The sequence below is a fragment of the Pinus tabuliformis genome, chromosome J (assembly GCF_031772625.1).
Source record: "Pinus tabuliformis cultivar Carrire ecotype Pingquan chromosome J, CPIR1, whole genome shotgun sequence".
NCBI classification, from domain to species: domain Eukaryota; kingdom Viridiplantae; phylum Streptophyta; class Pinopsida; order Pinales; family Pinaceae; genus Pinus; species Pinus tabuliformis.
Window position 1 is genome coordinate 1,518,039,661 of NC_142295.1, and position 16,061 is coordinate 1,518,055,721.

A 16,061-nucleotide genomic window follows, 5' to 3' on the forward strand; every position below is an offset into this window, starting at 1 on the left:
AGGCATGCTTTTGAAACTTTTGAAAGCCAAGTTTTAACACAAAAAGTAGATTTTCTTTTCTATGACAATAATCTGCACCATGCTTCTGCATTACACACCCTTTTTTCCATCAACACCTTCGGCAAGATGAATTACTAAAGCATAGTAACTGCACGCTGTCATGTTTTCAAGTTTGACTATTTACATATATGTACACCCAATGCGGAATGGCATAATTTTATAGCACAAGGATTTTGGATAACTAAACTGCAATAGAAAAACAAGAAAGTGCCTTCTCTCAAGAACACAGTCTCCTGTCAAGGGAAGTCACTTGGAAAGGGATCACTCACATTTGCATATAGAAGGAAAAGCATGAAAATAAAATGTTGTACAACAAATGGCCATAATTGATGGATAAAGTTTGCACAGTGCCTAGGAGGCCCATCTCAAGGAGTATCAAGAATCAGATGATCCAATGGCATCCATGTCATAAACTTGAAAGGGATCTGTTTCAACACCATAGTCCATCAAAGGTCTGTCTTCGAGTTGATCGTCATGGTCATACACAAAATCAGGAATCTCAATCTGTCCCTTCCTATTGTAATCCCAGATAAATTCTAGACGATTTACATACTTCAGTTTCCAGTATAAACTGCATAACACATCAAAAACTACATGAGCACATCTGCAACAATTAGTTCTAATAAATTATTTGAATCAAAATGAAAACTGAGCTTAATACTCACCCTGAACTCAATAAGAAACGACCAAGGGTTGCAAATAACAGTCTTGACTAAAGCCCTGAATGTAGGAAATACACCATCTCAAGCCTTTCCTTAAAAGCGAGAGGAAGTTATTCCTAGATCAACCACAAAGTAGACACACCGAGGCAGTTTTCACTCCTTTGAACAGAGGTGTGAAAGTGAACAAGGCAGTAAGGCCCTTCAAGTATTTCATTTGAGATCTTATCGTAAACATATTTCTGTAACCTTTGTCCACTGACAAGAGGAGCTGCAGACATAAATATAAACTTCATCTCTTAGTGGAAGGCATGGATAATCTGAAAAGGGAGATATATGGTAGAGTCCAAATTTTTATTACTAATTTATTTAACATGCTTCAAAAACAATACATAGTTCATATAAACGGAAAACATCCCAATCTGAACTGAATTGAAATAGCAAACATTGAATGGCAATAGGTTCAATGGAGCAATCAGTTAATAGATAGAACTCAACCACTAACAATCCACTTTGGAAACAAACCACCTTAACACAATAAACTAATTCGACTGAATTTTTAATGTGCTAGCCAATTGGTAAAAAACATTGAGGTACAAGAGGTGCCATTACTAGACAGCTTAATAAACTTATCAAACACAATAATCCTTTTGTAGTATCGTTTAATAACCATAAAAACTAAAACCTTAAAATTCTACTCTGTCAATTTCAATATGGCTCAGGGGTCACTACAATATAGTTGTATCCTTGTGGTAAAATGGAAAATCTAATTGTTCATCGATTTCAAGATGGCTCAAGGGTCACTACAATATAGTTGTATCCTCATGGAAAAATGGAAAATGAAATTGTTCATCGATGCCATGGAATTGAAATAGTGCTGGCCTAGGTTGAAGATATGGCACAGTGCTTGGATATAGATACAAAGAAGAAAGAGGAAGAATATATTGCAAAAATGTTAAACAAGACCTTATATTATTATGCACGCAGAAAATGAAACCACAAGCATAACAATTCTGGGAGAATTTATGCAATGGAAAGTGCAATAGATGTATAGATGAAGATACAAAGGGAGAAAGAGGGGAAGAGGAAAAACCAAATTCTATGTATTAGAGACGGAAGAAAACTCTTAGCCCAACACCAATAACGTCTTCACTCTACAAGCAATACAAACTCTTAAATATACTCTTCTATCCAATATGATGTCTTAAATATATCCTACTGTCTGAAGCATACTTTTCATAATATGATATTACCCTATGCCTTTCATGGCTTTCCTCTAGTTTAGTGTGCATGCTCCTGCAAGATGGACTTGATATAGGCATTATACAAGAATCATGGCACAAGGATTTTTGCTAACTAAACTGCAATAGAAAAACAAGAAAGTTCCTTCTCTCAAGAACACAGTCTCCTGTCAAGGAAGGTCACTTGGAAAGGGATAACTCACATTTACATACAGAAGGAAAACCAAGAAAATAAAATGTTGTACAACAAATGGCCATAATTGATGGATAAAGTTTGCACATTGCCTAGGAGGCCCATCTCAAGGAGTATCAAGAATCAGATGATCCAATGGCAGCCATGTCATAAACTTGAAAAGGATCTTTTTCAACACCATAGTCCATCAAAGGTCTGTCTTCCAGTTGATCATCATGGTCATACACAAAATCAGGAATCTCAATCTATCCCTTCCTAATGTAATCCTAGATAAATTCTAGGCGATTTACATACTTCAGTTTCTAGTATAAACTGCATAACACATCAAAAACTGCATGAGCACATTTGCAACAATTAGTTCTAATGAATTATTTGAATCAAAATGCAAACTCAGCTTAATACTCACCCTGCACTCAAGAAGAAATGGCCAATGGTTGAAAAAAAACAGTCTTGACTGAAGCCCTCGATGTAGGAAATACACCACCTGAAGACTTTCCTTAAAAGCTGGAGGAATTTCTTCATAGATCAACCACAAAGTAGACACGCCGGGGCAGTTTTCACTCCTTTGAACAGAGGTATGAAAGTAAACAATACAGTAAGGTCCTTTAGGTATTTCATTTGAGATCTTATCGTAAACATATTTCTGTAGCCTTTGTCCATTGATAAGAGGAGTTGTAGACATAAATATAAAATTCATCTCTTAGTGGAAGGCATGGATAATCTGAAAAAGGGAGATATATGGTAGAGTCCAAATTTTTATTGCTGATTTGTTTAACATGGTTCAAAAACAATACATAGTTCATAGAAAAGGAAAACATCCCAATCTAAACTGAATTGAAATAGCAAACATGGAATGGCAATAGGTTCAATGGAGCAATTAGTTAACAGACAGAACTCAACCACTAACAATCGACTTTGGAAACAAACCACCTTAATGCAATAAACTAATTCGACTGAATTTTTAATGTGCCAACCAATTGGTAAAAAAACATTGAGCTACAAGAGGTGCCATTACGAGACAACTTAATAAACTTATCAAACACAATAATCCTTTTGTAGTATCGATTAATAACCATAAAAACTAAAACCTTAAAAGTCTACTCTCGCAATTTCAAGATGGCTCAGGTGTCACTAAAATATAGTTGTATCCTCGTGGTAAAATGGAAAGTCGAATTTCTCATCGATTTCAAGATGGCTCAAGGGTCACTACAATATAGTTGTATCCTCATGGAAAAATGGAAAATGAAATTGTTCATCGATGCCATGGAATTGAAATAGTGCTGGCATAGGTTGAAGATATGGCACAGTGCTTGGATATAGATACAAAGAAGAAAGAGGAAGAATATATTGCAAAAATGTTAAACAAGACCTTATGTTATTATGCACGCAGAAAATAAAACCACAAGCATAACAATTCTGGGAGAATTTATGCAGTGGCCACTGCAATAGATGTATAAATGAAGATACAAAGGGAGAAAGAGGGGAAGAGGAAAAACCAAATTCTATGTATTAGAGATGGAAGAAAACTCTTAGCCCAACACCAATAATTTCTTCACTCTACAAGCAATACGAACTCTTAAATATATTTTCTGTCCAATATGATGTCTTAAATATATCCTACTGTCTAAAGCCTACTTTTCATAATATGATCTTACCCTATGCTTTTCATGGCTTTCCTCTAGTTTAGTGCACATGCTCCTGCAAGATGGACTTGATATAGGCATCATACAAGAATCATGGGAATTATTAATGAACATAATAGATCCCAGGGTATGGGTTTGACCAAATCACTAGGGTAACAATTCAAACTATGTTGCTTGCGAGTATCATTCAGATAATCAATAGCAGATCCATTTAGTATGAGAGTAATAGTATATGACTTACAAATGCTATTCACTCATAGCCACCAAAAAATCATAGTATCTACCCTCCAAAATTAGAAACAAAGCCCAGCAGGCAACATTTTGAACTTCCAGCTTTGAGGGGAGGCTTTCCGCCTGTCTATTATGCACCTAGGTCATGGTGGGTGATTTAATCCTATATCAGACCCCTTCCAGGACAGTAGACACAAGGTACAAAGAGTAATCATGTTTCAACACCATAGTCCATCAAAGGTCTGTCTGCCAGTTGACCATCATGGTCATACACAAAATCAGGAATCTCATTCTGTCCCTTCCTAATGTAATCCCAGATAAATTCTAGATGATTTACATACTTCATTTTCTAGTATAAACTGCATAACACATCAAAAACTGCATGAGCACATCTGCAACAATTAGTTCTAATGAATTATTTGAATCAAAATGCAAACTCACCTTAATACTCACCCTGCACTCAAGAAGAAACGGCTAAGGGTTGCAAAAAATAGTCTTGACTGAAGCCCTGGATGTAGGAAATACACCACCTGAAGCCTTTCCTTAAAAGACGAAGGAAGTTCTTCATAGATCAACCACAAAGTAGACATGCCGGGGCAGTTTTCACTCCTTTGAACAGAGGTATGAATGTAAACAAGACAGTAAGGCCCTTCAAGTATTTCATTTGATATCCTATCGTAAACATATTTCTGTAGCCTTTGTCCACTGACAAGATGGGCTGAAGACATAAATATAAACTTCATCTCTTAGTGGAAGGCACGGATAATCTGAAAAGGGAGATATATGGTAGAGTCCAAATTTTTATCACTGATTTATTTAACATGCTTCAAAAACAATACATAGTTTATATAAAACGAAAACATCCCAATCCGAACTGAATTGAAATAACAAACATGGAATGGCAACAAGTTCAAAGGAGAAATCAATTAACGGACAGAACTCAACCACTAACAATCGACTTTGGAAACAAACCATCTTAATGCAATAAAGTAATTCGACTGAATTTTTAATGTGCCAGCTAATTGGTAAATAACATTGAGCTACAAGAGGTTCCTTTACCAGACACCTTAATAAACTTATCAAACACAATAATCCTTTTGTAGTATCGATTAATAACCATAAAAACTAAAACCTTAAAAGTCTACGCTTGAAATTTCAAGATGGCTCAGGGGTCACTACAATATAGTTGTATCCTTGTGGTAAAATTGAAAATCGAATTGTTCATCGATTTCAAGATGGCTCAAGGGTCACTACAATATAGTTGTATCCTCATGGAAAAATGGAAAATGAAATTGTTCATCGATGCCATGGAATTGAAATAGTGCTGGCGTAGGTTGAAGATATGGCACACTGCTTGGATATAGATACAAAGAAGAAAGAGGAAGAATATAGCGCAAAAATGTTAAATAAGACCTTATATTATTATGCACGCAGAAAATAAAACCACAAGCATAACAATTCTAGGAGAATTTATGCAGTGGCCACTGCAATAGATGTATAGATGAAGATACAAAGGGAGAAAGAGTGGAAGAGGAAAAACCAAATTCTATGTATTAGAGATGGAAGAAAATTCTTCGCCTAACACCAATAATTTCTTCACTCTACAAGCAATACGAACTCTTAAATATATTTTTTGTCCAATATGATGCCTTAAATATAGCCTACTGTCTGAACCATACTTTTCATAATATGATCTTACCCTATGCCTTTCATGGCTTTCCTCTAGTTTAGTGTGCATGCTCCTGCAAGATGGACTTGATATAGGCATCATACAAGCATAATGGGAATTATTAATCAACATAACAGATCCTATGGTATGGGTTTGACCAAATCACTAGTGTAACAATTCAAACTAGGTTGATTGCCAGTATCATTCAGATAATCAATAGCAGAGCCATTCAGTATGAGAGTAATAGTATATGATTTAGAAATGCTATTCACTCATAGCCACCAAAAAATCATAGTATCTACCCTCCAAAATTAGAAACAAAGCCCAGCAGACAACGTTTTGAACTAACAGCTTTGAGGGGAGGGTTTCCACTTGTCTATTATGCACCTAGGGCATGGTGGGTGATTTAATCCTATATCAGACCCCTTCAAGGACATTAGACACAAGGTACAAACAGTAGTAATGTTTCAACACCATAGTCCATCAAAGGTATGTCTTCCAGTTGATCATCATGGTCATACACAAAATCAGGAATCTCAATCTGTCCCTTCCTAATGTAATCCCAGATAAATTCTAGACTATTTACATACTTCAGTTTCTAGTATAAACTGCATAACAAATCAAAAACTGCATGAGCACATCTACAACAATTAGTTCTAATGGATTATTTAAATCAATATGCAAACTCAACTTAATACTCACCTTGCACTCAAGAAGAAATGGCCAAGGGTTGCAAAAAATAGCCTTGATTGAAGCCTTGGATGTAGGAAATACACCACCTGAAGCCTTTCCTTAAAAGTCAGAGGAAGTTCTTCATAGATCAACCACAAAGTAGACACGCCACGGTAGTTTTCACTCCTTTGAACAGAAGTATGAATGTAAACAAGACAGTAAGGCTCTTCAGGTATTTCATTTGAGATCTTACCGTAAACATATTTCTGTAGCCTTTGTCCACTGACAAGAGGAGCTGCAGACATAAATATAAACTTCATCTCTTAGTGGAAGGCATGGATAATTTTAAAAGGGAGATATATGGTAGAGTCCAAATTTTTATTGCTGATTTATTTAACATGTTTCAAAAACAATACATAGTTCATATAAACGGAAAACATCCCAATCTGAACTGAATTGAAATAACAAACATGGAATGGCAACAGGTTCAATGGAGCAATCAGTTAACAGACAGAACTCAACCACTAACAATCGACTTTGGAAACAAACCACCTTAATGCAATAAACTAATTTGAATGAATTTTTAATGTTCCAACCAATTGGTAAAAAACATTGAGCTACAAGAGGTGCCATTAACAAACAGCTTAATAAACTTATCAAACACAATAATCCTTTTGTAGTATCGATTAATAACCATAAAAACTAAAACCTTAAAAGCCTACTCTAGCAATAATTTCTTCACTCTACAAGCAATACGAACTCTTAAATATATTTTATGTCCAATATGATGTCTTAAATATATCCTACTGTCTGAAGCATACTTTTCATAATATGATCTTACCCTATGCCTTTCATGGCTTTCCTCTAGTTTAGTGTGCATGCTCCTACAAGATGGACTTGATATAGGCATCATACAAGAATAATGGGAATTATTAATGAACATAATAGATTCCAGGGTATGGGTTTGAAAAAATCACTAGGGTAACAATTCAAACTAGGTTGCTTGCCAGTATCATTCAGATAATCAATAGCAGATCCATTCAATATGAGAGTAATAGTATATGATTTACAAATGCTATTCACTCATAGACACCAAAAAATCATAGTATCTACCCTCCAAAATTAAAAACAAAGCCCAGCAGGCAACTTTTTGAACTTCGAGCTTTGAGAGGAAGGTTTCCACTTGTCTATTATGCACCCAAGGCATGGTGGCTGATTTAATCCTATATCATACCCCTTCGAGGACAGCAGACACAAGGTACAAATAGTAATCATGTTTCAACACCATAGTCCATCAAAGGTCTGTCTTCCAGTTGATCATCATGGTCATACACAAAATCAGGAATCTCAATCTGTCCCTTCCTAATGTAATCCCAGATAAATTCTAGATGATTTACATACTTTTGTTTGCAGTATAAACTGCATAACACATCAAAAAATACATGAGCACATCTACAACAATTAGTTCTAATGAATTATTTGAATCAAAATGAAAACTCAGCTTAATACTCACTCTGCACTTAAGAAGAGACGGCCAAGGGTTCCAAAAAACGGTCTTGACTGAAGCCCTCGATGTAGGAAATACACCACCTGAAGCCTTTCCTTAAAAGCTGGAGGAAATTCTTCATAGATCAACCACAAAGTAGACACGTCGGATCTGTTTTCACTCCTTTGAACAGAGGTCTGAATGTAAACAAGACAGTAAGGCCCTGCAGGTATTTCATTTGAGATCTTATCGTAAACATATTTATGTAGCCTTTGTCCACTGACAAGAGGAGCTGCAGACATAAATATAAACTTCATCTCTTAGTGGAAGGCATGGATAATCTGAAAAGGTAGATATACGGTAGAGTCCAAATTTTTATTAATGACTTATTAAACATGATTCAAAAACAATACATAGTTCATATAAAAGGAAAACATCCCAATCTAAACTGAATTGAAATAACAAACATGGAATGGCAACAGGTTCAATGGAGCAATCAGTTAACAAACAGAACTCAACCACTAACAATCCACTTTGGAAACAAACCACCTTAATGCAATAAACTAATTCGACTGAATTTTTAATGTGCCAACCAATTGGAAAAAAACATTGAGGTACAAGAGGTGCCATTACCAGACAGCTTAATAAACTTATCAAACACAATAATCCTTTTGTAGTATCGATTAATAACCATAAAAACTAAAACCTTAAAAGTCTACTCTGGAAATTTCAAGATGGCTCAGGGGTCATTACAATATAGTTGTATCCTCGTGGTACAAATAGTAATCATGTTTTTTGTTTTTAATTCTGATCACACAAACACAAACAAACCATGTAAGAGCTTCTGCAGTGATATCCAAGATGCAAAAGCAAACCAGACAGATTAGAAACACTGCACATTTCTGAAATTTTAGCAAAAAATAAGAGCTATGAAGTTTTTCTTCATGACAGGAGCCAAGATGCCAACTATTTGAGTTTAGATGGTTGTAGTTCAAGGCTTGGCGGCTTTAATAAAAGTTTCATTTTCCAAAAGAGTCAAAATGCTAACTCCCTAAGTTCAATGGCCTAAAAGGGCTGTAAAACTGGCATTATCGTTTCCAGCTCCAATCCGGTCATGATTGATGAGGAGCCTGCATGAACACCTCCAGGCAAGGGGAAAGCCAAAATGACCAACGAACAAGTTGGTCCATCCTTGCAGGCTGGCCCTTGAAGGCAAGAAGCCCTGATTTTCTGTGTAGTCTTTACTTCTTTTGGTTAGCTCTTGAATTTCTGGTTTCTTTTCAGAACATGTGGACATTACTTTGTCTTTTGTTTTGTCAGCACACATATACTATTGTGTATGCTCAGAATGGTCCTATGCTAGCTGGCAGCAAGGTATGACCTACTTATTTATTATGGCAGACAACACCTAATACTGTTTGTAACTTTTTTTACAATATTAATACATAAGTAATTTAGATTTAAAAAAAAATACAATGTTAGGGCATTACATTGAGACAAAGTTGTTGACAAATCCGCTACCTAAACATTCATTATCATTCTATGAATGTGTTCTGATAACATATTTCTATAGATATGGGTTGCATCTACTCTTTTCACGGTTTGTATATTAGTTTATATGCCTTTGTCTTGCCTTTGGGCAGGCGCAACAGGCGCAATATCAGTTACTTCAAAAACACAGCTTAATAATGCAACCAATCCAGTCATTCGACAAGGTTGGGGCCTTATGCTTTTTAGTTTTTTGTGTTAGTTTAAACTAATACCAAGGAATTCAATTCTACAATTATATTATATGAGCAGACAGAAAGGCCCATTAGCCCTGATTTTGCATTATATGAAACCCACATTTCTAGGCTATCTAATTACTTATGTAGTTGGACTTGGAATAGAGATGACTGCTAAAATCTAATTTTCATTGTAGTTTGACTTGGACTGGCATTACTTGCCAAATGTTTGAAAACTCAGGCTATCTAATTAGTAATGTAGTTGGACTTGGAATAGAGATGACTACCAAAATCTAATTATCACAGTAGTTTGACTTAGACTGGCATTACTTGCCAAATGTTTGGAAACTCAAAGGAGCAATCTGGTCGAATAGCAAGAGACTTTTTGGCAAGTTTTAGACTGAATTTTGTTGTTTCACTTTCAACGACATTTCAGTGAATAATCGCTCGGCAAAATTCAGAACCGAAGGTCAATTACCAGTAAATGTTGATCCTAACCAAGGTATTTGGGAAATTGGTAATTAGAACTCGCAATTATGCGTACCACTAAGATAACTAAGATAGCATAGCATCGTTGATAAGAAAAATCCTTGATATGATAGCTCACAGACTATATTAGAATAAAGAGAATAATGTAGGTGTGCCATTGACAAAACAAAAGACCAAGTAATTTCGACATGTTCAGAAAAGAAACCATATATGACACAGTTAACCAAAAGAAGTAAAGATTGCAAAGAAGATCAGGGCATCTTGCCTTGAAGGGAGTATTTACTAAATTCTCAAGATTAAACATGTGGTCAAAGCTCAAACAGAAATATACCAGGAATAAGCCTTGGCCATGAGATTGAAAATCTATAGGTATCTACTCCCATCACAGAAATTAGATCAATATCCTCCTTCAAAACCCACATGAAATTTTGCATCAGGTTGATACCCAAATCATCTAGGAGTTTAACTATTGATACATTAGTATGAAAACAACAATAATGGGGTTGGACATGCACATAAAGCTTGAGGATGGCTTACAAGTAGCCACTGCATATAGGTTGTCCTAGTGACATTTATTGTTCTTAGATTTGCAGATAATAACACCTTGTAACGATGGTATTGATCAACAACTACATCTGCATTACCTCCATCCACAGTAATCCCTGACAATACAATTAAAACAAACAACAACTCACTTCCAGCCTTGGCCTTGAAAGTCCCAAAGTAAAGTAAGGAACTCGGTAGATTGAAAATGAAGGGATGAATGAAGATATGTGATGAAACAGACCTTCCCTTCACTGTTGAGTTTACCGAGGCCATTCTCCGGGCGAGGGCCTGTGAGGGTACCGTTACACTGCATATCCAACAACCCCATTGATCTTATTTCTCCCTCTATGTAAACAGATAGGGTTATTGAGAGTTAGTGATACCCAAATCCCAACAACTGAAATGGGAGATAATCACTTACTTGAAATTTAACAGCATCATGATGGAGGATTACGAAACCTTAGCACTTCTATTGATTATGAAATTGTCCACTAGGTCAACTGAAACTCCTGCCCCTGCCTCTGCCATTGGCCCTGCTACATGCTCTATCATTGGCTGTCTTAATGAAATTAGACATGCCACTGGATCTACTAAATCTTCGCCTATCACTAGTAGTGCTTAAAGAAGGGCTACTGGTGGAACCCATTAAACAGCTCCAAGTCCTGAGTAAACAAGGTCTCAGAATGTGTTGCCCGACAGTCTCCACCTCTCAGAGAACAAAAACACAGCAAACAGATGACAATGGACAAGACACCCATGCAGATAATGGGGAAATAGATTGAATTCGGCGAGAGGATGAGTACAACGTCAGATTTTCTGACGCCAAGGCTGGCTAAACCAACGACAAGTGACTTTACGCTCTGCCATAGTTCCAGGGGCAAGTGACCTTACACTCTGCCATAGTTGGGGAAATGTGGTGGATCCCCCAGTGGCAAAGTCAATGAGGGCTATGCAGCCATTGTGGCGAAGCGAGGAGACATAGGTGGGGAGATCCAGGAATTCTTCTTGTGGAAAATCCATTGGTTTTCGACTGCTATAATAAGTCTGGTTGGAGATGCAATATCCGCTGCGGAGATCGATCTGGACACCCATTACTCTATGAAATAACTTTGTTCACTTCAGCTTCCCAGTGCAGGCTCATTCCAAACCCTGCGACGGTTGCGGTGACGTGAGCTTATCGTGAACAGTTACAACCATTCAACTACCTTCCTTTAATCGAATGATTGACAATACTCTAATCGTCTAACACATAATCTAATGGCACATAGGGATGACATGTAGATTTTAGGGAAGTTCATTTCAGAGGAAAATGCCTTACGGCGTAATTATTTCACAAATTTTTCCTATTGTCAGCTATTTACATTTACGAATATTTTAGAACTCAATTTCAAGATAAATTTAAATTTTATAATTTTTTATTAGTATTAACCATTCCACTATGGTCAGCTATTTAGTTTACGAATATTTTAGAACTCAATTTCATGATAAATTTAAATTTTACATGTTTTTATAAGCATGAGTTTTTTACAATTTTTTGTAAGTATGATTTTTTCTTTTTCAAAATTTTATTGTAATTATTTTTAAATTTGAGCAGATATGCCACTACAAATCAATTCTGTTAAATCTAAATAAGATATATAAAAATATATTAAATATAAGTTATAATTTTTTAAAGCAAATGAAAAGATGAGAAAAAGATTTATTTTTTAAACTAATTGTTTTTGGTGTCGTTTTTTGGAAGTTTTTTAGGTGGGTTTTTTGTCTAATTTCTCTAAAATCCAGCGGAAATTTACTGAAATTAGAAACTTTATGTGATGCCCCAGGTTAAATGTAAATATTTTTATTTTACTACAGTAAATGGCAATTTGAATTGATTGTTACTATCATTTTGGATTTAATAATATTCCCTGTGTTTATTTATAAAAAAAAATGTTTCTTGAAAAGCTAGCAACTACCAAGAAGGTGGTTGCTGTGTGTATTCCAAAATATCCTAACTGTTTTCCGAAGGGGAGTTTTTCCGGAGGAAAGGAAGCAGGAAAAAGGGTTTTTTTTTTGCGCTGTGGGGATAGGCAGGAGGGGGAAAAATACACAAAAGAAAAAGGCTAAGGTTGGTGAGGACCAGATAGCCAGCACGAAGGTGCAGTGACTTGCTGAGGGTAGTGGCCCGGCAAGAGAGCTAGGGGGGACATTCTGGTCCCGGAGGACGAATCTCAAGGTTGGGTGGCATACTGGAAGGAGGAAAGCGGTGGAGGCTTAGCCTCTGGAGTATTTATAAGTTTCACGAGTTCAGGTAAGTGAGTAAATAGTTGTAAGCAACTCTGAAGGAATGTTGAATGAAGGTAAACGTACTGAGTAGGAAAAGCAGTACTGTAGAAAAGGCCAAAACTTGTTATAATTACCACAGAGGTGTTGACTGATAGGATGTATTTCCCTGTTGATTCTTAATTGTTTCTCCTTATATAAACGAAATGATTCTCTGTTGCTATTTATTTATTAATCTTTAAAAAAAAAAAAAACAGATAGTGGTAGTGAATCCTGGAACCTTCCTGGGGATAGGTAGTACTATGGATACTACATAACGCACATAATCATTCACTTTGGTTGAACTGTTCGTAAATATGGAACAACAATGGTACAAGGAGGGGAAACTGTGTCATCTTTCGGTTAAAACCCTTAGCACACAAACCCAAGCAAGGCTTAGATTAACGCTTAGCAGAAATAATGGGGTCTATAGGAAGTTGTAACCTGGGTCATGGGTCGTATGCGTTTAAGCGCTTGTTTGTTCAAAGGAAAGGACCGGTTAGTTTCCTTAGCGAGACAACCTTGGTTCGATAACCTAAACTCTAAAGTCTTGTGTGTGGGTTGGTTTGAAGATTTGTGTGTACTGACTGTGTAAAAACCGTGGATGAAAAACAACATCAGTTAAACAATCCCTACTAAAAAAATAAGACAGCGGGTAATAGTTTTCCATACCCAGGATAATCCCTAACAACAAACTCAAAAAATACCAGTCCAGAGGGTTACTCCATAAATACCTCCCTGAGATGCGGGTCCAGGTTGAACCCAAGGGATGGGGTTGTGTCCTGGCCACACTGTGACATGGTAGGGCTATGAGTGTAGTAAGATTCGGGTCTAGCCTTTAAACCCTCAAACAAGGACAAGTCCAAGGTAAGTGAGGATAGTTGATACACACGATAGCAATATACAGAAAATGAGTAAGCCAGACTCAACTGTGAAAACAATGTGTCGAGCGAAGCCTTTAACCAGCAATTTAATATGTATATGGATAAGCATTTGAGGGATACATAAATTTATACTTGAAATGTAACATCCAGAAACGGAAATTTATAGCCATACATAGAACAGCTGATTCAATGTCATAACTCAGAGAGAAGAAACATATATATATATACAATCAGTTCGAGCCAAGAATCTGAGCAAACAACCGAATATAGAAGACATAGTATATATTAGAATTTCAACCAAATGTCCATGTACAGAAGCTAGTTTGGAAGACAATTAATAGAGAACATATATGACTGTTCATTCAAAAAAATAAACTGGGCTACGAAAAATGCAGAGTAAGCCCAGGTCACGAATGAAAATGAAAACAACCAGTATAGGTCTAGTAAATAGCAACATGCATAGCCTGGGGAAGGGACAGAGCCTCATACATTTTTATTTAAAATAAAATAATACCATTAGGGCCCAAGGCAGGGACACCTATATAAAAGTTTTCTCGCAAGCTATAATTACAGTCAAGCACAGTGGCCTGTAGGCCGAGAAACAGAGACAAATACCAAATCCTAGCAAATGAAATATCTTCATACCCAAGGAGTTTTGAATGACCAACAGCTCATCTTTTCCTCCATCCGACACCACCTGCAACCCATCTAGCCGGTGTTTAGGTACCTGCGTGCAAGACACACCCTTGACTTAGGCTTGTAAATTTTTATCCATACAATTAAGAGTATTCGTGAAAACCATAACAGGAAAACATGAGATGTTAGAATAGGGATGAAACTGGGTGGTGCTTACCTGGTGATGAAATTTGGTGGTAGGAGTAGGTTGAAAACTTGAACGCAGCTCGACGACATTCGATCTCTGGCACCGTGATGGTCAAGCTCTCCACCCAGGCGGTGGGTAGAGTAAGTTCCACAACTCTCCGCGAAGGAATGAGACCCCAATACCGCGCCAAGGATAGAGTAGGTCGGTGAGCAACCTTGTTCACCGTTGGATCATCTGACAGTCTCCTAGCCATCGATTCTCAAAGGATCCCGAGGTAGTAGCTGGATGCTGCCTCATAGCTGTGGATGCCCAAGGATCCCGAGGTGGCACCCGGGTGTTGCCCACACCACGTATCCTGGGTGGGACGGGTCATTAAATGCTCAAGTAATATGAATAGCTGCGCAAAAACCCATTATGTATTGAACCCTCATAAAAACCCTATACTGATACCCGGAGTATTTAAATGATAAAGTATTGCGTGTCAACCCTTTGGATCATGGTAAAATTTATGGAATTGTCGTTACCCAGACTTTTAATTTGAGCCTTGATGTTAGGTGTAGGTAAAATGCTTATAAAATAGTTAACTGTGTGAAGTCCTTTACAGGTCATAGTCAACCGGGTGGGTATGTCAAACACCCGCTAATTATATCCGCACACGATTATTGGTTAATTATAAATGTTATTATTGTAAAACTTTAAATATTACCTTATGAAAAAAAAATATCATGGGATACATGACAATTGGTATTAGAGCCCAGGTTTCAACAACTGTGGCCTCTGGGATAAACCTTTGAAACTAAAGAGACAAGTCAATTATTATATGATTCGCAATTACAACTCTTCTTATATTTGAAGGAAAACAGTTAATATGTTAATCCTCTTCCTGGTGCTATTCTCAGGCAAAGAGCAGGGGAAAACCAGAAGACAACTAACATGAGAAGGACGAGCAGTGCTCCCCACAGGTTTGTAGCAGGCCAAGGACCTGCAACAGACCCTGGGGGTAACCCAGAATTATGGGTACAGCTTGGGGAGGAGACCTGCAGCACAAATTTAGCAATATTGGAGACAGTACAGGAGCTGAAAAAAGAAATGGCCCGTTTGCGGGAGGACAACGCTAGATTAACCATGGAGCAGGAAAGAATTTTAAAGAGTCTGTCAGACAAGTAGAATCAGCAACCGCTGAATCCCAGTGTCGAGCAGCAAGGTGTGTCGGAGGAGCAAACCCACCACACAGAACTAGAGGAGTCAAGGGAAAGGGATGAAGAGTGGGGAGAACGATCTGATAATGCTTCTGAGCAGCAAACATCAAAGAGGCAACGAATAGAGTTGCAAGGAGAATTCCGTAAGATTAAACTGCCACACTTTGATGGAGAACAAGAGGAAGCAGTTGAGGCATGGTTGATTAACATGAACAAATATTTCCATCTGTACGAATACGAT

At 37.0% G+C, this 16,061-nt stretch overlaps 1 protein-coding gene across 1 annotated transcript; it reads right to left on the bottom strand.

Annotated features, from left to right (window-relative positions):
- Positions 1-435: 435 nt before the first annotated feature.
- On the bottom strand, positions 436-6,688 carry LOC149233264 (uncharacterized). Its single transcript, XM_089382138.1, has 3 exons — positions 6,399-6,688; positions 6,152-6,247; positions 436-631 (listed from the first exon to the last, which is right to left on the bottom strand). Exons 1-3 carry the CDS (start codon positions 6,686-6,688, stop codon positions 436-438), a joined length of 582 nt encoding a protein of 193 aa, XP_089238264.1.
- Between the last annotated feature and the right edge of the window lie 9,373 nt (positions 6,689-16,061).